The sequence below is a fragment of the Pinus tabuliformis genome, chromosome 6 (assembly GCF_031772625.1).
Source record: "Pinus tabuliformis cultivar Carrire ecotype Pingquan chromosome 6, CPIR1, whole genome shotgun sequence".
Lineage (NCBI taxonomy): Eukaryota > Viridiplantae > Streptophyta > Pinopsida > Pinales > Pinaceae > Pinus > Pinus tabuliformis.
Genome location: NC_142292.1, coordinates 2,096,374,699 through 2,096,402,547, shown reverse-complemented (window position 1 = coordinate 2,096,402,547; position 27,849 = coordinate 2,096,374,699). Strand labels below are relative to the sequence as shown.

At 41.5% G+C, this 27,849-nt stretch overlaps 1 protein-coding gene across 7 annotated transcripts in view; it reads right to left on the bottom strand.

Annotated features, from left to right (window-relative positions):
* Positions 1 to 20,169, bottom strand: part of LOC149267623 (uncharacterized) — a 46,971-nt gene extending 26,802 nt beyond the window's left edge. Inside the window, exons 1-3 of one of the 7 annotated variants that reach the window (XM_089433736.1) lie at positions 19,843 to 20,169; positions 19,497 to 19,636; positions 19,197 to 19,418 (exon numbers count right to left, since the gene is read on the bottom strand). In XM_089433736.1, coding sequence (XP_089289862.1) covers positions 19,197 to 19,299 — 103 coding nt within the window. In that variant the 5' untranslated portion in view covers positions 19,300 to 19,418; positions 19,497 to 19,636; positions 19,843 to 20,169. Of the gene's footprint in view, positions 1 to 19,196; positions 19,419 to 19,496 lie in introns of all 7 variants that reach the window. The other 6 variants (XM_089433729.1, XM_089433734.1, XM_089433742.1 and 3 more) reach the window with 6 other exon arrangements.
* Positions 20,170 to 27,849: the final 7,680 nt, after the last annotated feature.

The window sequence follows — 27,849 nt, the reverse complement described above, 5'->3', positions numbered from 1 at the left end:
AGAACAAGGTGAAGAAGGGTACTGCAGCTTCAGCAAAGGTGGAACAATTTGCTTCACAGTTTGACCACGACTTTGCATTTATTACTTCTACATCTAGTAGGAGTACATCATCCAATGTGTGGTACATAGATGATGGGGCTTCCCACCCTATGACAGGTGCACAGGAGTTCTTTTCAAAGCTTGCAGAGAGGGCACTTGATATTGAGCTGACTGCACTATGAGAGTTGTTGGTGTGGGGACTGTGACCTTTGAGAGCGACTCTTTGCCTCCTTTGAAGGTCATGGATGTTTTGTATGTTCTGGGGATGAAGAAGAACTTGATTTCAATGTCTGCTATGGAGGAGAAGGGGTTTGACGTCACTTTCTCAAGAGGGCAAGTATTGATGCATCCCAGGGGAGCTTCCATCACTTCGGCCAAAGTGATTTTAGTCTGCTCGGGGAAACTATATAGGTTCAATTTTCAATCGGCAGGAGCATTGATAAGTAGCACATTTGGTAGCACTCACACTAGTACCACCAACAGTAGAGACTTATGCGAGTTATGGCATCAGAGGATGGTGCATATGCATCATGGAGCTTTGAGCGTACTGAGGAAGATCACAACTAGAGTTCACATCTGGGGCACGCGTGGCAAGTTCACCGAGCACTTCTTTAGGGAGTCCACTAGTACAGAGTTCACATAGCACTTCAACTAACACAGGCACAGATGTCAGTACAAGTTCTTCGAGGATAGGTGCTGGTACAGGCACAACAGGGTCAGTTGGCAAACCTTCAGGTTCACCAGACTGGGGGGCAGAGGAAGAGGTTCCCTATGGGGAAGCTTCTTCAGGGAATTGGAGGCCCAAGTGGCTTCATGACACCTTGAAGGAAGCGGAGTTCGTTGGTCCTCCGAAGAGGGTGAACAGGGAGAGTGTGCCTCCTGAGCGATTTTGTAGTTATTTAGCCAAGGCTACCAGCATTGTTGACTCTGAACCTACTAGCTATGAGGCTGCCAACTAGGAGATATGGAGAGAGGCTATGGTGGAGGAGTATGCCTCTATCATTAAGAACAATGTCTGAGAAGTGGTGCCTAGGGCTGAGGGCAAGTCAGTTGTGACTTCCAGGTGGCTCTACAAGATCAAGCATGTTGCGAACGGCAGCATTCAGAAGTTCAAGGCGAGGTTTGTGACTAGAGGGTTGTCACAAATAGAGGGAGTTGACTATGATGAGACCTTCACTCCCGTAGCTCAATACACTTCTATCCGGTCCCTTATTTCTATTGCTGCAGAAATGGGTTGGCAAATCCACCAGATGGATGTGAAGACCGCATTTCTAAACGGAGTTATAGAGGAGGAGGTGTATGTTGAGCAGCCACAGGGCTTTGAGGTACTTGGGCGAGAGACCCGTGTATCTCGGTTGAGGCGAACACTCTACGGACTTAAGAAAGCTCCAAGAGCTTAGTATTCGAAGATTGATACTTACTTGCAGGAGATGGGTTTCACGAAGAGTGATGTAGATCCGAACCTATACTACATTGTTGTAGGGGATGATTCGCTCATTCTTGTGTTGTATGTTGATGACTTGTTCATCACTGGGGAAGAGAGACTGGTTAGTGGTTGCAAGAAGGATCTTGCTATGGAGTTCGAGATGAAGGACATTAGGCTGATGCATTACTTTTTGGGGCTTGAGGTGTGGCAGGAGGAGGGGCAGGCTAATGCATTACTTTTTGGGACTTGAGGAATGGCATGAGGAGGGCATATCTTTCTAGGGCAGGGGCAGTATGTTGTGGATGTGTTGTGCAGATTTCACATGGTAGATTGTAGACCCATGTCTACACCTATGATCACCAACTGGAAGAAGCTTCATGCTTCAGATTCTAGTTTGGTGGATCCCACATTGTATAGGCAGCTTATTAGGTCCTTGATGTATCTGGTCAACACTCGGCTAGATATATGCTTTACAGTGAACACACTTAGCCAGTTCATGGTTGAGCCCAGGAGGGTGCATTGGGGTAGTGGCAAAGCACATTCTTCGCTACGTGCAGGGGACTGTTGATTATGGTATGGACTATTGATCCAAAATCTTTTGCTTATATATGTATTAAGGAATTACATGCATAAATTGTAGCTTAACATAGAAAACTTAATGTGCACATGAGAGAAGAGGAGAAACATGTTGAAATTTGGTACCGGAGGACAGGTGGTTCCCTAAGGCTTTCATCTTTGGCCTAGGGAAAAGTGTCCAAAAGAATTTAATTTTTCTCCTAAAGTGACTTTATAATTTTTATAAAGTCAAATCTAATTTAAAAGTGACTTTAAGTGATAAAGTTACTAAAGTCTAATTTTAAAATGACTTTAATAAAGTCAATGTAAAATTAGAAAGGAAAAGTGACTTTGGAAATAAATGACTAAGTGGGTCTTTATTAAAGTAGAGTGAATTAAAAATAGAAAGTGAGATTTAAATGAGCATTTAATCTCAGCCCTAGATCTCAATCTATTTCAGCCATTGGATTTAGGGATTCCCCAAAAGTCACTTAGGGTTAGATTAAAGGAGGGAAAGGAGGAAAAGGTCATTCATTCTTTCATGAGCAGATTGAGAGAAAGAGAGCAAGAGAGCAAGGGAGATTTCTGGACAAGGAGGAGAAAGAGACAGCAGCTTGGCACACATTCCAAGGCAGCATTTTAGCAAATCCGTACAGCTGAGTTAGCACACAGTGAAAGGCAGATATTGGGCACGATTTTCTAGAAATCCATACAGCAAGTGCACAGAAATCGAGGAGCAGAAATCCGTACAGCAAGTGGCTGTACCTTGGCACGCAAATCGAGGCAAATCCGTACAGCTGTACTACTGATTTTTTCTGCACGCAAATCAAGGAAATTCGTACAACGTATTTATGGCAGCTTGCACGCTTTTCTAGGAGGCCGTACAGCATTTATTGTTGTTCTGTTTTGCTGTTTGCAAGTTTTTCCAGTTGGCTGTGAGGCACGGAAAACGAGATAAGTTGTAAAAGTTTGCTTGCTGATTTTTTTGCTGAATATTTCTCACTGTAAAAAGCATTTTCCAGAAATAAGAAAGAGCTCTCAAACTGGTTTTCCCCAAGAGTTGTAGGGGGGTTTTCCAGGGTCACCTTGACCAAAAATCACTGTGTTTAAATGTGTTGAATCGTTGTTTGTATGTGCTGATTTTTATATTTCTGCATTTTCCAGCATTCTGTAAAATTTCCAGAATTTGTGTTTTCAGCAAAATTTATTTTCCAGTTGTTGAATGTATAGATATGGGAAAGGGCATTTAACTATTTTGGAGAAATAAGGTGAAACTGAAAACCAGGGTGGGAAATGAGAAATTTTTACATGGTATCAGAGCTTGAGTGCTGAAGTACAGTTTGGGACAGAAAGGAGGAAAATTACAGCCTGCGGATTTTTCACTCAGAAAATTCCAGCAAGCTGATTTTTCACAAACAGCAGTTTTATCTTTACTACAACAATGCTAATTTTCAATTTCAGGACAGCAGGATGTTATTGGGATTGAGGGTGGAGGATAGGTTGGATGGGCATTCCAATTACAGCGTTTGGAAGGAGAAAATGCAAAGCATCTTTGAGGAGGCAAAACTCTGGGACTTCATGGTGCATACCACACAGAACCCTATTGTTGTGTCTACTGATGCTACTCAGTTGGATGATTATAATAAAAAGAATAACAAGAGTAAGAGACTGATTCTAGACGGAGTCAAAGACCATTGCATTCCTCATATGAGAGGAAAGAGAAATGTCCATGAGATGTGGACAGCATTGTCCAATCTCTACCAGAGTACCAATGAGAACCGGAAAATGGTCCTGAAGGAGAAGTTGAAGACCATTAAGATGGGTAATGATAGTGCAGCTAGATATCTCACAAAGATTACTAATGTGAGAGATGAGTTGGCAGCAGTTGGAGAGGTCTTTCCATCCACTGAGTTGGTGCGGATTGCTGTGAATAGCCTCCCCTGTTCATGGATGAACTTTGCTGATGGGGTTTGTGCACGTGAGACCCTTCCCACATGGGAGAGGTTTTGGGATGATTGCATTTAGACAAAGATCAGGAAAGGTCAGCTTGGGGCAGCCAAGCCAGTTGAGCAGGATGAGGATGTAGCACTGTTGGCAGGAGGCAAGAAAGGCAAAGGGAAGAAGCAGGCTTCCACAAGCAATGGTGGGGGCAAAGGCAAAGGTAAAGGTAAACAGGATAACACACAAAAGGACTATTCCAAAGTGAAGTGTTGGAATTGTCAAAAGATGAGACACTATGCAGTTGCATGTCCGGAGAAGGAGAAGAAGAAGGGGAAGAACCAGAGCATGGCAGCCTCAGCAGAGGTTGAGGACTTTGCAGATCGTTTTGACCGGGAGTTTGCGTTCACTGCATGTAAGCCCTCTAGTGCAGGATCACCTGCCACACAGGTTCAGAGGGAGCATGCTTTTCCCTTGATTAGCAGAGCATCTTCGGGTATCTGGTATGTGGTATGTGGACAGTGGGGCTTCACGTCACATGACAGGAGTCCGTGAGTACTTCTCAGAGCTTTCAGAGAGTGGCACTGATATAGAGGTAGTACTCGGTGATGACAGAGTTGTTAGAGCAGTCGATGTGGGGACACTGACATTTCAGAGGGAGTCCAAACCTCCCTTGAAGGTGTCAGATGTTCTTTATGTGCCAGGGATGAGGAAGAACCTCATATCCGTCTCAGCTTTGGAGGACAGAGGATATGAGGTACTGTTCAGGGGAGGACAGGTGTTGATGTATCCCAGGGGCACTCCAGCTGATTCAGCTAGAGTGATAGGTGTACGCCATGCAAAGGTGTACAAGTTTGCATTCTAGCCCCTTTTGGCATTGAGCAGTAATACCGATAACAGAGCTAGCAGTTCTGACCTGTGTGAGATTTGGCACCACAGGATGGGGCATATGTATCATGGAGCCTTGAGGACCTTGCAGGAGATCACTACAAGTGTGCCAGATTTCAGTACTGATCACTTTGATACTTGCAGAGGATGTGCGATGGGCAAGTTTGCCAAATCCCCTTTTCCCAGCAGTGACAGCAGAGCGACTAGGATTCTTGATTTGATTCATTCCGATGTGAGCGATCGGATGTCTCATGTTTCCTTGAGTGGATATGAGTACTATGCTTTATTCATTGATGATCACTCCAAGAGGACCTAGATTTATTTCTTGAAGACCAAGAATGAGGTCTTCAAGCGGTTTCAAGAGTTCAAAGCTCTTGTGTAGACACAGACAGGTCGGAAGATCAAGTCCCTGAGGTCGGACAATGGGGGAGAGTACACCCTTGGAGAGTTTGTTGACTATTGTGCGGAGGCAGGCATTAGGAGGGAGTTCACTGTTCCTTACAACCCCCAGCAGAACGGGGTTGCGGAGAGGAAGAACAGATCCATCGGAGGGGCTGCCAAAGCCATGTTACATGATCAGGGGTTGCCATTGTTCTTGTGGGCAGAGGCCTGCAACACAACTGTTTATTTGCAGAACAGGAGTCCGCATCGTGCCTTGGGGCACATGACTCCGGAGGAGGCTTTTTCTGGGAAGAAACCTAATATTGGTCATCTTCGTATCTTTGGGTGCATTACATACTCCTACATACCCAAGGAGAAGAGGACCAAACTAGAGCCCACCGCAGAGAAGGGTATCTTTGTGGGCTACAGTGAGACCTCAAAGGCCTTTCGGATTTACATACCTGCACAGAGGAAAGTTGTTGTCAAACGGGATGTGAAGTTCGAGGAGGACAGGGCCTTTAGGAGATCACGGAAGTTAGAGTATCTGGATCAGCTAGACCCTCAGCAGCAGTTGAGTCAATCGCAGGGATCCAGTGGGCAGGGATCAGGAGGATCCGGAGGTACATCTATGAGGATGTCAGGTCTGTCAGTAAGCAGTGGCTCGCCGAGCCAGAAGGGTGGTGCTCCGGGCAGCATGCAGAGCAGTTCACTAGGGAGTTCACTGAAGGACAGTTCACACAGTACCTCAGCTTCTACAGGTTCAGGTGCATGTAGGAGGACAGCAGACAGACAGTCAGGAGTTCAGGCTCCTGATGATGATGAGGAGGAGTTTCATTCTCCAATGGGAGAAGTACGCTCAGGGAAAAGGAAGCCCAAGTGGCTTCAGGACACCTTAAGAGATGCAACATCTGTTGCTAAGCCTAAGAGGCCGGTCAGAGAGAGTAGACCACCTGAGAGGTTTCGTAGCTATATGGCAATGGCTACCAGCATCCTTGACTCTGAGCCTTCTAGCTATGAGGAGGTAGCTAGCCAGCAGGTCTGGAGAGAGGCCATGCAGGAGGAGTATTCTTCTATCATGAAGAATGATGTTTGGGAGGTGGTGCCGAGGCCTGAGGGCAAATCCGTGGTTACTTCCAGATGGCTTTACAAGGTAAAGCATGCTGCAGATGGCAGCATTGAGAAATTCAAAGCGAGGTTTGTGGCTAGAGGGTTCTCCCAGGTAGAGGGAGTTGATTATGAGGAGACCTTCGCTCCTGTGGCTCGATATACTTCGATCCGCTCCATTATATCGATAGCAGCAGAGATGGGTTGGAAGATCCACCAAATGGATGTGAAGACTGCATTTCTCAATGGCTTCATACAGGAGGAGGTGTACATTGAGCAGCCACAGGGCTTTGAGGTGCATGGGAAGGAGTCCCATGTGTGCACACTGAAGAAGGCCCTTTATGGCTTGAAGCAAGCTCCCAGAGCTTGGTACTCCAGGATAGATACATACTTGCAAGGGATGGGTTTCACAAAGAGTGAAGCAGATCCGAACCCTTACTATATTGTGATAGGTGAGGAGCCTCTCATTCTGGTGTTGTATGTGGATGACTTGGTCATTACAGGTGCAGAAACACTCATAGAGCACTGCAAGAGAGATCTTGCTGCGGAGTTTGAGATGAAGGACATCGGCTTGATGCATTACTTTTTGGGTTTGGAGGTGTGGCAGGAGGAGGGGCATTTCTTCCTGGGGCAGGGGAAGTATATTGTGGACATCCTTGGCAGATTCCACATGGAGGATTGTAAACCTATGTCGACACCTATGATCACCAACTGGAAGAAGCTTCATGCTTCGGATTCTGAGTTGGTGGATCCCACATTGTACAGGCAACTGATTGGTTCCTTGATGTATTTGGTCAATACTAGACCAGATATTTGTTTTACAGTCAACACGATGAGTCAGTTTATGTGTGAGCCTAGGAAGGTTCACTGGGTGGCTGCAAAACACTTTTGCGGTACTTGCAGGGGACAGTGGATTATGGTCTGGACTACAAGCAGGGGGATGGAGTGAGATTGGCAGGTTATACTGATTCTAATTGGGCAGGTTGTGCTTCTGATAGGAAGAGCACTTCTGGGTGTTGTTTTGGGTTGGGTTCGGTAGTAGTGTCATGGTTTAGCCAGAAGCAGCAGTCAGTAGCATTGAGTTCAGCGAAAGCAGAGTATATGGCAGCCAGTCTAGCTAGTTGTGAGGCCATCTGGCTTCGCAAGATGTTGTTTGGCTTATTTGGTCAGCCTTGAGACCTTCAGTGATTTACTGTGATAATCAGAGTTGCATTAAACTCACGGAGAATCCAGTATTTCATGATAGGTCAAAGCATATCGGGATCAAATATCATTTCATCAGAGACTGTGTTCAGAAGGGCGCTGTAAAGCTTGAGTATATTCCCACTGATGAGCAGGTTGCAGATATTCTTACCAAATCCTTACCACGGGGCAAGCATGACTACTTCAGAGACAAGATGGGTGTAGTGAGGAACACCTTCCTCGGTAAGAGGGAGTGTTGAAATTTGGTACCGGAGGACAGGTGGTTCCCTAAGGCTTTGATCTTTGGCCTAAGGAAATCCAAAAGAATTTAATTTTTCTCCTAAAGTGACTTCATAATTTTTATAAAGTCAAATCTAATTTAAAAGTGACTTTAAGTGATAAAGTTACTAAAGTCTAATTTTAAAGTGACTTTAATAAAGTCAATGTAAAATTAGAAAGGAAAAGTGACTTTGGAAATAAATGACTAAGTGGGTCTTTATTAAAGTGGGGTGAATTAAAATAGAAAGTGAGATTTAAATGAGCATTTAATCTCAGCCCTAGATCTCAATCTATTTCAGCGATTGGGTTTGGGGATTCCCCAAAAGTCACTTAGGGTTAGATTAAAGGAGGAAAAGGTCATTCATTCTTTCATGAGCAGATTGAGAGCAAGAGAGCAACGGAAATTTCTGGACAGGGAGGATAAGTAGCCAACAGCTTGGCACACATTCCAAGGCAGCGTTTTAGCAAATCCGTACAGCTGAGTTAGCACACAGTGAAAGGCAGATATTGGGCACAATTTTCTAGAAATCCGTACAGCAAGTGCACAGAAATCGAGGAGCAGAAATCCATACAAGTGGTTGTACCTTGGCACGCAAATCGAGGCAAATCCGTACATCTATACTGCTGGTTTTTTCTACATGCAAATCGAGGAAATCTGTACAGCTTATTTATGGCATCTTGCACGCTTTTCTAGGAGGCCATACAACATTTATTGTTGTTCTGTTTTGCTGTTGCAAGTTTTTCCAGTTGGCTGGGAGGCACGAAAAACGAAATAAGTTGTAAAAGTTTGCTTGCTGATTTTTTTGCTGAATATTTCTCACTGTAAAAAGCATTTTCCAGAAATAAGAAAGAGCTCTCGAATTGGTTTTCCCCAAGAGTTGTAGGGGGTTTTTCCAGTGTCACCTTGACCAAAAATCACTGTGTTTAGATGTGTTGAATCGCTGTTTGTATGTGCTGATTTTTATATTTCTGCATTTTCCAGCGTTCTGTAAAACTTCCAGAATTTGTGTTTTCAGCAAAATTTATTTTCCAGTGGTTGAATGTATGAATATGGGAAAGGGCATTTAACTATTTTGGAGAAATAAGGTGAAACTGAAAACCAGGGTGGGAAATGAGAAATTTTTACAAAACACATAAAACATGAAAGAAGACAACAAGACTTGATAACGGAGTTCGTCCGACTTGGACTATGTCTCCGGGCCCTGCTCGATCAATGGGAAGGCATTCATTCATTAAGTGGCATGAGAAAGAAGAGTACAAGCATTAATTACAAAAAAGGAGTTTTATACCTCCATACTGAAAACTGGCCGAAAAATGCAGAACTCTCATGGAGAAACGAACAACGCCATTGCGTTCGTGACATCGAGAAGTGCTAAAACCATATAAAAGACGTAAAATTCTGACAAAGTGAAAATTCGGCCCTCCTCCAAAAATCAGTGTTTAGATGTGTTGAATCGCTGTTTGTATGTGCTGATTTTTATATTTCTGCATTTTCCAGCATTCTGTAAAATTTCCAGAATTTATGTTTTCAGCAAAATTTATTTTCCAGTTGTTGAATGTATGGATATGGGAAAGGGCATTTAACTATTTTGGAGAAATAAGGTGAAACTGAAAACCAGGGTGGGAAATGAGAAACTTTTATAAAACACATAAAACATGAAAGAAGATAACAAGACTTGATAACGGAGTTCGTCCAACTTGGACTACGTCTCCGGGCCCTGCTCGATCAATGGGGAGGCATTCATTCATTAAGTGGCATGAGAAAGAAGAGTACAAGCATTAGTTACAAAAAAGGAGTTTTATACCTCCATACTGAAAACTGGTCGAAAAATGCAGAACTCTCATGGAGAAACGAACAACGCCATTGCGTTCGTGACATCGAGAAGTGCTGAAACCATATAAAAGACGTAAAATTCTGACAAAGTGAAAATTCGGCCCTCGTGCAAAATTCTACCTCGAACTGCATGCACTACCTCCTTTGCCTGGGCGCACTGATAATCTACATTTAAATAATAAAACTATGGGCGAAAATCCCAAGCGAATTGTTTTAGCGCGATGGTTAAATTGGGAATTTGTTGAGGAGGGGTCGGGGGATCAAATCCCGCCCCTCCCCATTTAACTTATGGTTAAAGACATATTTCAATTTTGTGAGGCGGGTCCGCCAGTGCCGGTGGCCCGCTCCCCCCAACTCCACTGGCACGTTGTTTTTGTGGGTGAGGTGGAGGAGCGACGAGGTTGACAGCTCGCGCCCCCCATTAATAGTGGTGCTCTATTGCGTGGTTCCCGGGGTGGCGAGGTCATGGCCGCCCACCCCCACGTTCTTTTGGTCGGTGGTTCCGTGGGAGGGTCCGGGGGTTGTGGCCCTCCACCGATATTTTTATTGTTATGTGGTGTGGATAAGGGGTGGCGGGGTTGGTGACCCGCCACCCTTTTTTTTTGTTATATAAAAACAAACTATGCATTTTTGGAAATTTGGTTTTGGACCAAAGGAGTCTTTTTAATGAGGCCACGATTTTACCCGGAATCTAACCGAAGTTGGCCGGATTCCATCCGCCAAAAAAGTTCAAATTATGCCTTCATTAATCCTGCCCAGTCATCAAAAGTCAACCCAACTTTGACTGCATCTATCTCCTTCATCCGAACTCAGATTGGAGTGTTGTTCACACCATTGGAATCAAGGCCACGAGCACTTCAATCTGATGTCAAGTTCATCGCCTTTCCGCCACTTTGAATTTTGAGCCTTTTCCATGCCACTGGTGTCTGGAGATCCTCCTGGATCAACTATAGGTGGGGAGATGGAGCGAGGTTGGCAGGTTACAACAATTCAAATTGGGCAAGGTGTGCTTCTCACAAGAAAAGCACTTCAGGGTGTTGCTTCGGATTAGGTTCGGCAATTGTGTTGTGGTTCAGTTGAAAGCAAAAGTCAATTGCTTTGAGCTCTTCTGACGCTGAGTATATGGTTGCTAGCCATGCCAGTTGTGAGGCCATTTGGCTTCGCAAGTTGTTATATGGCCTATTTTACCAGGAGTTGAGACCGACAATTATTCATTGTGATACTCAGAGTTGCATTAAACTCACGGAGAATCCAGTGTTTCATGACAAGGTAAAACACATTGACATCAGATATCATTTCATCAAGGACTATGTTCAGAAGGGGGCAGTGAAGCTGGAGTATATATCAACAGATGAGCAGGTGATTGATGTTCTCACGAAGTCCTTGCCAAGAGGCAAGCACGTCCATTTCAGGGACAAGATGAGTGTGGTGAGAAACACTTTCCTCGGTAAGAGGGAGTGTTGATTTTTAATGTACCTTGGACAAGTGGTTTCCCATGGGTTAGTCTCTACCTAGGGAAAAGTGTCAAAAATAATTATTTTCCTAAGAGTGACTTTATAAAGTGAAAGTGCCTTTATAAGTGGTAAAATCAATGTTAAATTATAAAGTGAAAAGTGACTTTCGACATAAAGTACAATGTGAGTACTTTATTTAATGGGTGACTTAAAAAATAGAAAGTGAGAATAAAATGCACATTTATTCTCATCCCTTAATCTAAATGAATCTAAGCCATTAGATCTTAGGGTTGCACAAAAGCCATTTAGGGAAACAAAAGGGGCAAAAGAAAAGAGTTGCATTCATTCTTCAAGAGCAAAATGGAGAAAGGCGGTTGAAAGCTGGAGAAAAGTTCTAAAAGAGAAATTTGTTGCAGCAAGCTTAAGGAGTGATTTCTAAGCAAAGTTGGGCACAGAAATCAAAGCATAGAAGACAGTAGAAGGTACAGTACGAACAGCATTTAATGTTGTGAGCTGCATGTCGTTCGAGAGAAGCTTTGAAAAAAATTGAAAAATCCATACAATATAGTCCATATCTGTACAATACATATTTTCAGCGTCATGCGGGCATGGAAATCGAGGCAAAGTGGGCATGATTTTCAAGGAGGTTTGGGCTGAAGAGATAAGTTGTATTTTGTTGTTATATTTTATCTGCAAATGTATGTTCCCTGAACTTGAAAGATAAATAAATTTGAAGAGCTCTCTAACAGGTTTTCCCCGTAGAAGATTGAAGGGGTTTTGCCTGGGTCTAAGTTGACCAAAAATCTGTGTATTTTTATGTCTATTGCTGGTCTATTTATGTCCATATTTATTTTCAACATGTGTTGACAGTCCCATGTGTTTTAATCTGAAATTTTCATTTCTAGAATTCTATATGTTGAATGTATGTTTATGGGAAAGGGCATTTAACTGAATGGGAGTGATGAGGTGAAATTAAATCCGGGTTGGGATTGCAGGAAACTTTTTAGTCATCAAATTTCAACACCTAACTTTATCCAGAGTACCATTGGGGTAAAACAGCGGTGCCCCCTATACCCAAACCTATTTAGGATTTACATTGATGAGCTGAAATCTTTCCTCTATCAACACATCCAAGAAGGGGACAGTTGTCTTCTACATCAGGTGTTGATTTCCCTGCAGCTTTTCGCAAATAACTTGGTCTTGTTGGCATCTACTCCTGAGGCCCTATAGAGATAGATCAACACCCTAGCCAATTTTTGTCACCTTCGACAATTGACAGTCAACCTAGGTAAAACCAAGGTTATGATCTTCAATGCTTCAAGAAAAACTCTTACACGCATGAATTTCTACTTCCGGGGAAAAAGATCAAGATCATCACATCATACATCTACTTGGGAGTACAATTCATATGATCTCGTTTTGGCATGCGACAAGCCCTCTAGCCTCCACTTATCAAAGGATATGGTTCCTTGACCCTTATTGAGCGATGGTGCTTCCAAAATTAATTTCAAGACATCTCGTCTAAAGCTCTACCTCATGGATGCAATTATTAGATCCATGGTCCTCTATGGGTCTCAAATCTGGGGACCAAACTTGGCACAAACAAATTGGCCCCAAATGGAGAGAGTCCAAACTTTGCTTCTCAGGCACCTCATCCAATGCAAATGTACAATCTCGTAGCTCATTATTAGGTAGAGTTTGGTTCCCTCCCTTTCGCCTCAATGTCATCTTTCGCTCAAATTCTTTCCTCCACAAAGTCAAATCTTTCATAAATTCAACTACCAAGAGAGATCGGTACCCCTACCTTCCACTTTGTTCCTTGGAGGCCCTCTCTTCGACTAACCCCTTGGGCCAAATACAAGGTTGGTTCTCAGATGTTTACAGTTTGACTTCTCCAAACACTGACCATCTCCCAAAAGTGTCTTCCCCCCTTCAAATTCTCCCTTATTGCACTGAGTCATCCCATGCCTCCTATACAAGTACTAAATCCAGTCCATTAGAAATGATATCTACAAATTGTACATTCATGTCACTTTGACTTCCCCCCCGTTAGGCTTGGGCCTGAAAATGTCCTTCTATATTAAGCATTTCTTGGAGTTATAAGATGGCATCATCATCCACCCTCCATACACGCACAAGCATTGAATGTACTCACTCAGGATCCCTTTCAACCAACTTCGGGTTAGTTCTCGTAGACTCCGAGCAGACTCTGACCACCATATACCAAGGTCTAATAGGATCTGCTAGCTATGTCGCCTTCAAGAGCAAGAGACAGTAACACCTCATCTTTAGGTGCCCCCTATACTACAAGATCAGAGGGCACTACTACTTCCTTTATAGAGATTCAAGAGGATCCCTCTCTACCTTATTTCAATAGCCTAACCAAAGATGCCTAGATACAAATCTCAAATCTTACATACTACGCCTCACTCGGGGACAATTCGAATGATCACATCGTACTTCCAAGTTGATCTGACTAATAAAAACAACAAGCAACAAGCTAAGTTATAGTTTTTCAGATAATAGAACAGCGAGACCTCTAGTGTACCCTCAGTCCCCCTGGGATGCCAACCAATTTCCTCAAGACCGTTGCGGAGGTGCAAAATAGCACATCAATTCACTGACACTCAGAGCGTCAGAGGGATTCGTTCCAAACAATTCCTAAGCAAAGTGTCCCCCCCCCCCCATGACGAACTCCTCCCTAGCCCCAACGAAACAACTAGAGACTTATCCAAATTTTCTTTCCTTCGGGGTAGGATGCTAGGAGTATCCCTCATTCCTACATCCCCCCTAAGATCGTGCATACAGACACCTCGTTAGATTCAAAGTACTCCATTAGTGAGCCAGAGCCGCTGTCAGCCATCATACTCCTGCATTCTTGACATCATCGGCCTCCAACCTTGGACTTATTCACTTAGTCTTCTACATCACCAATGGCCTTTGATCCAGTAATTTACATGTTCTTGAGGTTGCCCTATTGTTGTCTCCACCTTTACTTCATTTTATCCTAGTTTTAGCTTTGGCATTTTCTAGGAGTTACATTTGCATGCCCACATTATACTTGTACTAGCTGTATCCTTCAGTCCCATTAACCTACTTCTATGGCCATCCATTGGACATTAATAATATTATCTTATTAACCCTGGAGTCTCTGCACCTCTATTTAAGCAAGCTAGGCCAGATTGGTTCTTCAACTTGTCCTGACGATGAACCACACTGGTTGGTTCGAAACGCGTCGACAAAAGATTGGTTATGTGATTTTGCCGAAGATTATCTAAACAATGTTATGGATCACAGAAGTCTAAATTCCTTAATTATCTTATCTTATCTACTAAATGCTAGTTGCATACCCTCGTACAGGACAAAATCCAATGGAAATATTACAATCCCCCCAACCCAATCCTGAAATCCTAAAAACTGTTAAGTCTACTGGATTTTGAGTGAGATCTAAAATTGTGCTTTATCCATATGAAATCCAATGAGGTTGGAACCACTCAAACATTATCATTAATTGCATAACAATAGTAGGGCCTAGACTTCAATACTAGGCTTCTCCATTGAAAATTTATTGTTTATTTTTCAGTTTTGTGTATGGAATGTCATTGATCGCATTGTATGGAACTGGTTAGTTTGATGAAGAAAGGTTGGTTCAATACTAAACCAGCATTTTCTGATTCCAGACCTCGAACAAAACCAGTTTGGGGATCAAACCAATTGGTTCGATTGATTCCACCGGTTTCAATCCAGTTAGGAATAACATTGATGCCAATTCAATGGGATGAATTTTGAGTTGAGAGTTGTGCCATAAGCAAATGTTCATTGAAGCCCTCATAGAAACCAAAGCACTAGTTATAGACCTAGAGTATATGTAGGGTCTCACCGATCTAGAGGTTGATGTCACATGGGATTCCACATGTCACTTACAATCATCTGTGGTCAGAATTGAGGGGAAGAAAAAGGTAATTAACCTAAGAAGGCTTAACATCTATGGACCTTGTAGAATCACTCCCATGAGAACTAGTACCTCCCTTAGAAACCAAGATCAACACCTTTGGTCTAGATACTAGAAGAAAGTAGCAAGAGAGCCTCTTAACTCTTTCTAAAAGAATGGCACTGTTAAGATTCTATTGCTAATCTTCACTAGTGAGCACTGTGCCAACCAATTATCTGGGGTATTGAGGCCCTTAATGGGCTGATTTTGGGTTGTTAACAGTGTTGCAAACATCTCGATAACATCCCGATTTTATCTCTAAATCACAATTTTTTGGCCTAGCCGATGTCTGCCGATTTTTAAAAATATTTTTTTGGTATCTTAATTTTGCCGATGTTCGCCGATTTTTTACTGATTTTCCCAATTTTTACGATTTTTGGGTTTTCCGAACCCTTGCCAATTTTATCCTGATGTCGATGTTCGCAACATTGGTTGTTAACACATTTCTTACATTTATATTTTAGTGTAATTCTTGTGTATTTGTACTAAGGCCAACCTAGTCACCTCTTAGAGCTAGCACCTAGAAGCCCTAATTGACCACCAAACTCATTTGTAAATCCTTCATTCAAGTCATTTGCTGATCAAAGGCCTAAGAGCTTAGAGCATCTTACATTCTTAATGCACTGTCATATTTCTATGTTTTTTTTCTTGGATTGGACTAAAGTTTGTTGGTATATTCACCGTGAATTCTCTACCTCATTGTTTCAACATGGTATTAGAGCTAGTGTGGATTTTTCTTCCCCGGTCCAGCACTTACTAAGGTTGTTTTCAGATCTGGAATTCGGATTTTCCAGCACCTTAGGGCTGTTTCAGCCGTGAAAGTAGGTTTTCCAGCACTCTTTTTTGGGACAGAAAGCTGTTTTTAAAGTTTCTATATCTTTTCTTCACCGGCACACCATTTTTTGACATTTTTCATTTTCTGGTGAATTTAAGGAAGTTTCTGTGGTTATGTGCCCTCATAAAGGGAAATGCAATCCTTTTTTGTTGTTTCAGCCAAAAGTTACTGCAGATCTGCACTAGTACTGTTTCATCCATGGATGAAAAATGGCTTTTCCCCAGCTTAACGGGGTTAACTACCACTTGTTGGTTGATCAGATGACAGCCTTTTTTATAGCAAAGGTCAATGGATGTATTTGGAGAAAACACTTCCAGCTGTAGATGATCACAACCATGATATTGTATGTTTGAAGAAGAATGAAGCTCTTGAGTTAATCACTCTGTATGTGGAACCAGATCTTGTTCATCACACCAAGAAAAACAAGATTGCAAAACAAATTTGGGATTTCTTCCAGTGTATTTGGGGCAGAGAACACCACTTTGAAACAAAGCTCATGAACCTCCAGATGGCAGATATTGCTACCAATGAGTATATTGCTAGGTTTAAGAACCTGAAAGCTGGAATTCATACAAGCAGAGGCAATGTAAAACTGACTCTCAGTATAAATTTAAAAAAAAATATTGCTTTTAATAATCTCCTCCTGCATTCAGAAATTCTGCTATCATTTCCTGTAGCATTTCTCTATTTATCAAAAATATGTGCTTCCACTTATTTGGAAGATATGTTTTCTAGTCTCCTCCAGCAACAAATCACTTTGAGAAATTTGGGCAAACTATACCCTGTGAGCTTGCCCATTTTAAGGCTACCCCATCCCCATGTACACAAGTCTTCCAAAGACACTTCCAGATTATCAAAGAAGAGGTGAGTGTGCTTACATAGACAAAAGGAGGGACACACTTCCAAAAACTGCCTTGTCCATCTTAGATGAAGATACTGACTGACACAAAAAAAGAAACAATGCCCTCTTCAAATACAAGGATGGTGACTTTGCACATTTAGCTATGTATGACAAAGCACAAATACCTCCTCTCAATTACACTGATTAGCATAACAACAAGCTCATAATTATTGGTGATCACTCATCTCTCCCAGTGTCTAGTTTGTGGAACTATTCAAATTGATAATGCTCAGTACAAAGATGTTCTCCGTGTTCTTAAATCGCAAACAAACCTTCTCTCTAGTCACCGCATTACTCACACCGATAAACAGCTGGAATTTTGGTGAGATAGATGGGTTGTTGAAGACATGAATGACAAGTTCAAAGTTTTTGCTTTCAGATATTGTGATAAATCCGAACAAATTTACAAGCCCAGGAAGTATCCTACAGCTCCCACTTTGAATTAGTTCATGCAATGGTAGCCAATGTGAATGATGACAGTAAGCTATGAACTTTTGTCTAGGCCACAACAACTATGGATCCTTCAGGCAAGTAAGTTGTCTTTGCCTTGCCAAGAGTCTTCCACAAGTCAACCCTCGCAACGGTTTTTGTGAGGGGGACGTGATGGGTAAGCACCACCAATAGTCCTTCCCAAAGGACAACTCAAGGGAGGCTTCTAAGTCCCTTGAGTTAATATAGTGATATTTGTGGTCCCATGGCCACTCCTATTGGGGGAGCCAAATACTTCCTTAATTTTATTGATGATCACCATATGTTTCGTTGGACCACGCCCACGCCATTAAATCCAAGAATGAGGTGTTTACAAAATTCCAAGAGTTCAAAACCCTTGCTAAAATAATTATTAACAGATTAAAAGTCATGCATAAGCTTAAGAGAACTTTATAATAGCTACAACTTACATGTTACTAACAGATAAAATGTCATGCATATGCCTAGAGGAAATTTATTCCAAAAAAAAAGTTATCAAAGATTCCCATAATACGAAGAGCCAAGTGAAAATGAATAGCAAAGACCCATTGAACCAATGACAGGTACATTGAGAGCAACATGTGACTGCTCTAAAATAGGCAAGCACAAAAATTGAACAAAAACCCAATAAAAGAAAAGAGAAGGAATGTGCCTGTAATAGCTGCGAAGGGATGGCTCGCGAACAAGAGATAGAAGATATAACAAGCATTTTATTTATTGCAATAGGGATCAGAAGATAGAGACAACAGCAATGAGAAGATAGTTGAGATTTGAGAAAAACTAGTATTGATCTTATGCACGTGGAAGTATATCCAGGCCAGTTGGATCTCCAACAGTAAACTAATATTTCTTCATTGTTTAATTTTCATGGCCAAATGTATGACGAGTATTTCTTCAGAATTAGCTATACCGCAGTCAGCGGAAAGAAATAAGAGTGCTTGGTATTCTCCATGAGCAAACAACTACTGCTCTTGATCTTATGCAGATGGCAGTATATCCAGTCAACTTGGATATCCAGCAAGGAATTAACACAGTGTTGTTTTGTGTTTTCAAGGCCGAAGGTATGACAGATATTTTATCAAAATTAGCTATGTCCCCGTCCGCAGGAAGAAATGACAGTGGTTGGTCTTCTCCACAATGAGACATGACCAAGACCAAGTGCTCTGCCTGAAATGGAACATGCAAGCAATGTTAAGTCCTCTGCTAAAAGTACATATTCCACTTTTATTGAGGAAGACTCTAGGCCACAGGAATGAACATAGAATTTAAAAAGTTCTCAGGATCCGTATCTCCAGAGTAATCAAAGGTCGGCAATTACGCCACACAGACAAACATAAGCCTCTTTCTCTCCGTGGCAATTTTCCACGGTGAAATATAGATCAGAGTCATCCTGAAATTTTCTGATATCCTTCATAGTTACCCAAATGATGGAATACATTGCATTAGTCGCTGTAAACGTACATTTTATGGTAGCAAGAATTTATATGGGACCTCTCTGTTCCATAGGTTAGTCGACCAATTTGCAAGAGAATTGAACTAACTGCTATAAGTTTTGTCATTAGAAAGTGCATTTAAGATTTGGACTACGGTGCCTAGTCTGAAGTCTTGGCTCTCCTACCATGGCCTGAAAGAGAAAGTAAAGACGTGTATACTTGAAAAACAAAGAAACATAAGAAGTACTAGAAAATAAAAAACCTCGTGAATTCTATCTAGGGTATAAGCATTTCATTAGCATGAATGACAGCACTGTGAAAATCTTGAATTTGGACACCAGGCAGATTCGCAATCCGTAAAATTTGTGGTTACCATCATTTTCATAATAAACTAGCAACGGCACAGGCAATGGACATGTAACCAAAAATGCAACATTCAAAGCAACATTAAACCCAAAATGGTGAACTGGTGTGATGTGGGGACTTACCCACAAAAGTATTCATATCCAAGATCCAATGCAAGGAATCTATCTGAGTGAAACATGACAAATCCATTGGAAAGCTCCGGTTTGGAAAAACCACTCCGAACATGTTTGTTTTTTCTAATCTTCCTTTTGATTCAAATATCCACTTCAATCATGCATCTGAATGCCCACTCCGATCACTGATTCAAATGCCCACTTCAATCTCTGCTTCAGTTTGCATACTGCCTGCATTAATGTTAAATCGTCTCTAAACTAAAATTTATCCAGTAACAAAACAATTAAATTGTGGGAATTACCCTATACCTGAGCGCGCACCCCCATATACAATCAGTCTCTGTCGTGTGGAAAACAAGGCAAAAATGCACATGTACTGTTAATTTGTCATCGCAAATCCATTTCAATACCCAGCGGTTTTTGAAGTGCTGATTCAATTCCAACGCCCACTGGACAGACGAGAATATAAACAATATTAAACCCTAATCCCTACAATAAATAAGCACGTACAGAACAAATCCCAACAAAAATGAGGAGGAACACCATCGGCTTAGAAAACGTCGGTGGTCGGGAAGGGCCCAGAAAATGCTGGAAGGGAATAATGGAACGATCCTGTAGATTATGTATTTATATTTATGCAGATAAATAATACAACCTCGAAATAAAAAGGCGGAAACTAGATTTGTTTTTCCATTGTACATGGCAAGAGTCATATTGAAACTTTGGAGTCATCAAGCCTTACTAAATTGTGAATAGTATTTTTGATGACATGGTATCGATGCGGAACAATTACTAACAATGGAATTATGCCACCATAGTAAAACCCTCAGTTTCAGAAGATGAGGTTATCGATGTGGAACAATTGCCAATATACGCCACTTGTTATAAAACCCTCATTTTGAGTAACGAGGGCATCGATGTGAACAATTGCCACCTGAGGAAATCCCTGTAGTGTTCCGAGGGTATCTAAATTGTCCATAACGGCACATGCCACTAGAATAAAGCCCTCAATTATTAAATGTTCAAACTTGCTATATGTACTAAAAGTAAAGCGTAAAACCGGCACATGACCCTTACTAGAGCTACCAATGATTGATGGAGAGCCCTCGTGCGTCCATAATCAAGTTAATTAGTCCAGCCGAGGGAGGACATTGCCCATTAGAGTCCAAGCTTCGAGTGCTGAACAGTAAAATTTGGAAATTGAAATTAAATTAAATTTTAATGTCTACTAGATTAGATATAGTTTATGGGATTATTAGCAATGTTTTGCTTTATACAATTTAATCTTTTTATTATTTAAATTAATGATGAACTAACTTAACTTTCTAAGAGTCCTTTCACTCAAAAAATAATGTCAAGAAACCGATGTTAACAAACTGTTGTAACTGTGTCTGATGTCTCTAAAAGCATCACATTTCAAAATGAAATATTTTTCCGATTTCAGTGTCCCAGAAATGCAAAAAGTACACACTCATTCTTCCCAAGCTTCTTTAGGTCTTTTTCACCGACTTGTTTCTCACCGTAGTTGATGCGACTTACTTCTTAATTGAGCAATAAGAATTTTTGCTCTCTATGGAATGCTAGCTCCAATGTACTCTTTTTGTTGGAGATCACAAGTGGGGTTGAATTCTTAAACATAGTACTTCTTTTTTCTACCCAACTCTTTTCCTCATATATGCTTATGAAACTTCTCCATGACAAAACTCTTTAAATCCTTGCTATTTGTGGGACATGCAGAAAGAAAGAAAGAAAAAAATTTATTTTAACGTCCACGAAGCTAAAGATAACCTATGGAATAGAGAAACGTTACACCTACGCAGGCACTATATTCAGGTCCAAGGGATACCATTTATACCTGTGGTTCCCATCGTTTATTTGTGCTTCCAATCGAATCAAACCTTGTTGGATTGCTTGATACGTCACTGCCTTCACCGTTGAACCACACCCCCATTCACTAATATTGATGTGAAAATCACTTATGAGTGATCTCAGTTAATTAATTAATGAATGTAGGTATTACAGACTCATGTGTTGGTGTGTGTGTCTATATTATTTTAGGAAACGGATCGATAAGATTGCAAAATAAATAGACACTGGAAAACAGTAAGAGAAACACAGCAAGAAAAACAGAACACAACAAAATTTAATAAGGAGTTCACCCAATCCTCCTGGGCTACGTCTCCGGTCCAACTTTCAGTGGTGGCCTTCTTTTATTGTGTCTTTAAGCAGAGTTTTTACAATGAGGAGCTCAATTTGAGTCTCCTGAAATAGATGATGCTTAGTAGGGTGGTTCTTGGATTCCCCAAGCCACTAGAGTGCACAGACTTCCCCTTACCAAGTCTCGACCTCAACTGGTCTTGATCGGATGATTCCAATTTAGTACTCAGTTCCCGACAGATATCCTTACAGGGATTGCTTGAACCTCTCAAACCTGGTTCTGTCTACTCGATGCTGCCTTAACTCTGCAGGTCAGCTCGGCTCTCTGTTCTCTACTTCTTCTGTCTCACTGTCTCATTTTTCCTTTCTCACTATCCTCTGTCTCTATTCTCTGTCTGTTCATGGCTTAAAGCCAATCCGTCCCTTGACTGTTCACTTCCTCTTCCGCCTCTTCGGATCGCCTGCTGTTATCAGCTTGGAATTCCCTGCCTTTGCGTCGTCGCCAATGTGTAACGTCTCATAAGGAAGTGGCCACTTGTCCCCTCACGAACTGAGTGCCAACTTTCCTCGAACGCTTCGTTACTTCGATTACTCTGTGAAATGATTCATCCGCCAACTCAGCGGTCCAATCGGACTTCAAACCTTTATGCACCGTAGCTTATTTCCCCCGTCGAATCCGGTCTCCCATCGGGCGCAATCTCCGTCGTTAGATCTGGAGCCCCCAGATCCTACAGTGTTCGCTCTTATCGCGCGGTTGACTTGCTCGGACGTTAGCCCGTGATGAAAGCGGTTTTCTCTCTCATCTGCCGGACACGTGTCAATCAACAAATGGAATCGCTCGTCCCCCTACCAAATCCGCTTACCACCCGAAACACCTCCGATATTCCGTCGATTTTGGAGCGCGAGACCCGCCTTCGGTTTTAGCACTTTTCCCACAGTTCTTTGGCTTCCCTTGTGACCGAGCGCTCAGGGCCTTTCCATTTCGAGGGGTTTTACAAATCGCGCATCAGAAACGGCTTCGGTTTTCTGATCTGGACTTCCCAATTGCTAGTTTGCATCTTGCGCGGTCTCCATGGGCCTCGGTCAGCGTGCTTTGACCGAGGTCCTCGTCGTTCCGTGTTGGCTACAAACTGCCACTGTCCAGAGGTCCTTCCTGATAGCTCTTGTTCACAAGTTTTTGAAGTCTATCATGATTTGATACAGTCTTAGAACTCTGATAATTTTCATGGATCCAATTCGGATCACGGCCTTCCTATTGAAAAAGCTTTTGGACCACCAAAAGTTGGTTTTCAAGCATCGACTAAGTGAGGGTACAACTTTATCGCCTGTCCAATCTCTATCCATTTTGCACTGCTTGGCTTTGAACCCTTGAGCCCAACTCTGAGGTACTCAACATCTCCCTTGCGCATCGTCCTCACCTTCCTGTCCAGAACTTTGCCTTCCTACAATTCATTAAGATATTCAAGTAACAGGTCATTAATAGAAGGCAATTGACTCTGCTCTTCGGGATCCTCAATTAGTAAGGGTTCAAACAATCTCAAGCAATCTGCATTTATGACTGAGTAGATGTGCATGTAAGCTGGTAGATCAAGGCGAAAAGCATTCTCACCAATTTTTTCAAGTATCCTGAAAGGTCCATACCTGATAGGCTTTAGCTTTTTACCTTCACCTTGCATTCTGTCCTTGCTGATATATAGCCAGACTTGGTCACCAACTTGGAAACTATGCTCCATCCGATGCTTGTCATGCCTTGCCTTGTATTTGGCTTCGCTCTTTTCCAGCTGTTCCTGTACTGCCTGGTGGATCTCTTGGATTTGTTCAATGAACCTAGTTGCCCTGTCCACATCATTGTGTCCCTCAACTGTGGTGTCTTTACGAAAGACAAAATCCAAAGGAGACCTTGGTGTGAAACCAAAACAGGTCTCAAAAGGAGATCTCTGTGTAGAAGAATGTTTTGCTTGGTTGTAAGCATGATGCACATAACACAAATGTTCATCCCAAAGCTTAGGATGCTTACTGCAATATCCTCTGAGTAACTGGATCATTGTCTTGTTGACTACTTCTATTTGGCCATCTATTTGTGGATGAAAAGTTGTGCTTTTCTTCAGTTTGGTGTCCATCAGTTCCCACATACTCGACCAAAACTTTCCCACAAATCGGGTGTCTCGATCAGATACAATGGAAGTGGGTAATCCAAAATGAATCCATACATGTTGAAAGAACATTTTTGCAGTTTGTTCAGTTGTAATCTGTTTATTACAAGGTATCAAAATACACATTTTGTTGAACCTATCCATAACAACATATTGATAATCATGACCTTTCCTAGATTTAGGCAGTCCTCCAACAAAATCCATAGAAACACTTTCCCAAGGATGAGAAGGAACTAGTAATGGAGTGTACAAACCGAGTTTTCTATTGCTGGGCTTGCTTTTGGCACACATAGTACACCCTCTTGGATATCTAGAAATTGTCTCGTTCATTTCTGGCCAATAACAAAATCTTTGCAGCTGTGCAACTGTTGTACTTACCCCAAAGTGACCTGATATTAGATTGATACTTTGTTTGATAGTGGCTCAAAGGATTTTCTCTCATTTTCTTCATCAATAGTAGATTGTGCAGAATTACTAGTAGATGCTTCAGAATTCTTACCTTTTATACCTGTGGCTGCAATAGTTGTTTCATCTCCTGAGTTCGACCCCAAATCCTTCTGAATAGCTGCAGCAGTCTTCTTCTTCTTGCCCTCGAACTTCTTAGGTCTCAGCTCCGGATGCAAAATCCAACAGTGCTCATCATCATGCCCATCCTTCTTACAGTGAGTGCATGAAGCCTTGCTTTTCTGTGCAGTGTTAGCCTTCCTTGCTTTCCATTTCTGTTTTCTTTTCTCCTTATTCTTACTTGCAGTGGGTTGGGATGATCCCCCAACTTCTGGACTTCCATTCTTTCCTCTAGCTTCTAGATGAGTAGCTTGAACAGATACCTCATCTATACTAGTGGGATTAAACATGAGGATAGTGTGCCTCATGTAGCTGTGTAGACCACCGATGTACTTCAACAGAGTCTCAGGTGAGTCTAATGAGATCCCTAGAATTAATGCTCTCTTTCTAAATTCTTGGGTGTAACCTTGTACACTTTGCCCTTTCAATTGTCGAAGAGTTTGCCAGCTCATCATGGCTTGTTACATGTAGGCCAATGGATAGAACTATTTTTTAATTACAGAAACAAATTCACTCCAGACAAAAATAGTCTTACCATGTCTCTTCATGTCAGCTTGGGTCCTGCCTTCCCACCAAACCAAGGCAGTGCCTCCAAGGCGTAAGCTTTCCAGTTGAATCTTGCTCTTGTCTGAATCGATACTTTGCACTTTGCAATAAACATCAATTTGTCTAATCCAATTTTCCAGCTTTTTTGCATTCAACTCTCCATCATATATAGGTAAATCAAATTTAACATCTAGTTTTATCAAATATGCCTTCTTTTTATGTTCAGGGCTATTAGGAGGTGTGAGAAAGCTTTCTTCTTTCCGTTTGCCTTTTGAGTGGTCATGGAGGAGAGATTCTTCTTCTCCTTTATCTTGTTTGGAGCCTGATGAATCTTCATCCTTATGTTTTCTAAAGTCCCTATACATTTCCACTACCATGGAACTTATGGCTAGGAAGCTATCTGTGAATTGAGGGTCTGGCCCCACAGAACCTTCCTCTAACATTATCTTCCGAGGATAGACTCTCCCAATTTCAGGATTAGTTTCGACCAAATCTCCTTCTCCTAATTTGAGCTTTGATCTAGTTAGCATTCAACAGCTAAATCCAACATGAGCTTGTCTAACCTTAACAACCTAAAGCTCTGATACCACTTGATTTGAAAATCACTTGTGAATGATCTCAGTTAATTAATTAATTAATGTAGGTATTACAGACTCATGTGCTAGTGTGTGTGTCTATATTATCTTAGGCAACGGATCAATAAGATTGCAAAATAAATAGACACTGGAAAACAATAAGAGAAACACAGCAAGCAAAATAGAACACAACAAAATTTAATAAGGAGTTCACCCAATCCTCCTGGGCTACGTCTCCGGTCCAGCTTTCAGTGGTGGCCTTCTTTTATTGTGTCTTTAAGCAGAGTTTTTACAATGAGGAGCTCAATTTGAGTCTCCTGAAACATATGATGCTTAGTAGGGTGGTTCTTGGATTCCCCAAGCCACTAGAGTGCACAGACTCCCCCTTACCAAGTCTCGACCTCAACTGGTCTTGATGGGATGAGTCCAATTTGGTACTCAGTTCCCAACGGATATCCTTATAGGGATTGCTTGAACCTCTCAAGCCTGGTTCTGTCTGCTCAATGTTGCCTTAACTCTGTAGGTCAGCTCAACTCTTTTTTCTCTACTTCTTCTGTCTCACTGTCTCCTTTTTCCTTTCTCACTGTCCTCTATCTATGTTCTCCGTCTGTTCATGGCTTAAATCCAATACATCCCTTGATTGTTTGCTTCCTCTTCCGCCTCTTCGGATCGCCTGTTGTTGTCTGCTTGGAATTCCCTACCTCTGCGTCATCGCCATTGTGTAACATCTCACAGGGAAGTGGCCACTTGTCCCCTCACGAACTGAGCGCCAGCTTTCCGCAAACAGTTCGTTACTTCGGTTACTCTATGAAATGATTCATCCGTCGACTCAACGGTTCAATCGAATTTCAAACCTTAATGCGTCGTAGCTTATTTCCCTCATTGAATCCGGTCTCCCATTAGGTGCAATCTCCGTCGTTAGATCAAGAGCCCCCAAATCCTACGGTGTTCACTCTTATCGCGCGGTTGACTTGCTTGGACGTTAGCCCGCGATGAGAGCGATTTTCTCTCCAATCCGTTGTACACGCGTCAATCAACCTATGGAATCGCTCGCCCCCCTACCAAATTCGCTTACCGCCCAAAACGCTTCTGATATTCCGCCGGTTTTGGAGCGCGGGACTCGCCTTCGGTTTTAGCGCTTTTCCCACGATTCTATGGCTTCCCTTGTGACCGAACGCTCGGGGCCTTTCCATTTCAATGGGTTTTGCCCAACAATGAATGATTTCACTAATCGCGCATCAGAAACGGCCTCCGTTTTTTGATCCAGACTTCCCAATCACTAGTTTGCGTCCTGCGCGATCTCCATGGGCCCCAGTTAGCGCACTTTGATTGAGGTCCTCACCGTTTCGTGCTGGCTACAAACTGCCACTGTTAAGAGGTCTTTCCTAATAGCTCTTGTTCACAAGTTTTTGAAGTCTGTCATGATTTGATACAGTCTTAGAACTCTGATAATTTTCATGGATCCAATTCGAATCAAATATTCCATTTTTGCATCTATTTGTTGTTTTGTCTCATCCATGATTTCTTTCTTTCACTCATTCCTTAATTAAAGATAACTTTAGGCCATCTACCTTCTCCCATTTGCTCAATTCTTTGTAGGTACCTTATGAGATGCACCATAGCAATTGCTTTGATGGGAGTTGCTCTTGTTTCACTCAACATTATCTCATAAGAAACTGGAATTTTTATTTTAAACTTGCTCATGATTAAGCATTTTTTGGATTTTCTCAATTTGCTTCCATTTTGAGACAGGGATGCTGCTAGCCAACAGTTCACAACCATATAATATCACTAAACAAACTAAAAACCCAAAAAACACTTTAATTGTTTTCCAACCCCATAACTCTACCTCTCTATATTTGTTTTGAAAAACATATTTCACTACTTTAAAAAATAGATAAATCATTTACTATAATCATTTCATTAGAAAATCCCTAAATTATAATATAACGTCAAGAGAAAGATTCATGAAAATGTTAAAAGGTTTTACTATTTGGTTTTTTCTCAAATGTAAGTTGTGGTCTCAACATTAACAAAAGATTCCTTAAATTACTATTTGGCTTTTTCCCGATGTCACTTGTGATCTGTCCTTGCGTTTTAGTTGTTTGTATGAATGAATTTATTTTAGGGCTAATGAGTTTATTTTAGGATTTAAAGATGTAATTTGGAAGAGAATATAAATAAATAAAATTTATGAAGTTATTATGATAAAAGTATAAACTGAGAATATATATAATGCATGTTATATGTTATCAGATTATATAGGTTTGGAGTATGTTTTAGAAGTGTTTTTATTTGGCTAAGAGCTCATCTTTTTTGGACACAAGGAATAAGTTAATGGCCCAAGACCCAAAGTTATCTAGCAGGAGTGAAACATTGCTCTTTTTACAAACCACTAGTGGGTTATTTCAGGTGGTGTGATTTTCTTTGAATAACACTCATGAGTCAACCTGCATTCATGGATAGAAGCCATTGATGACTATCCCTACTCTTATGATAAGGTTTTCCCATTGTTCAAAAAAATTATAATAAACTACTATAAATGCTTTGAACAATAATATGTAAAAATAAGAGTAAAAGAGAAAGGAGAATATACATATATTATGTTTATTTTATATGTAAGAATATATTTTATAAGAGTGTTTATTCGATTATTGGAGATGGTTT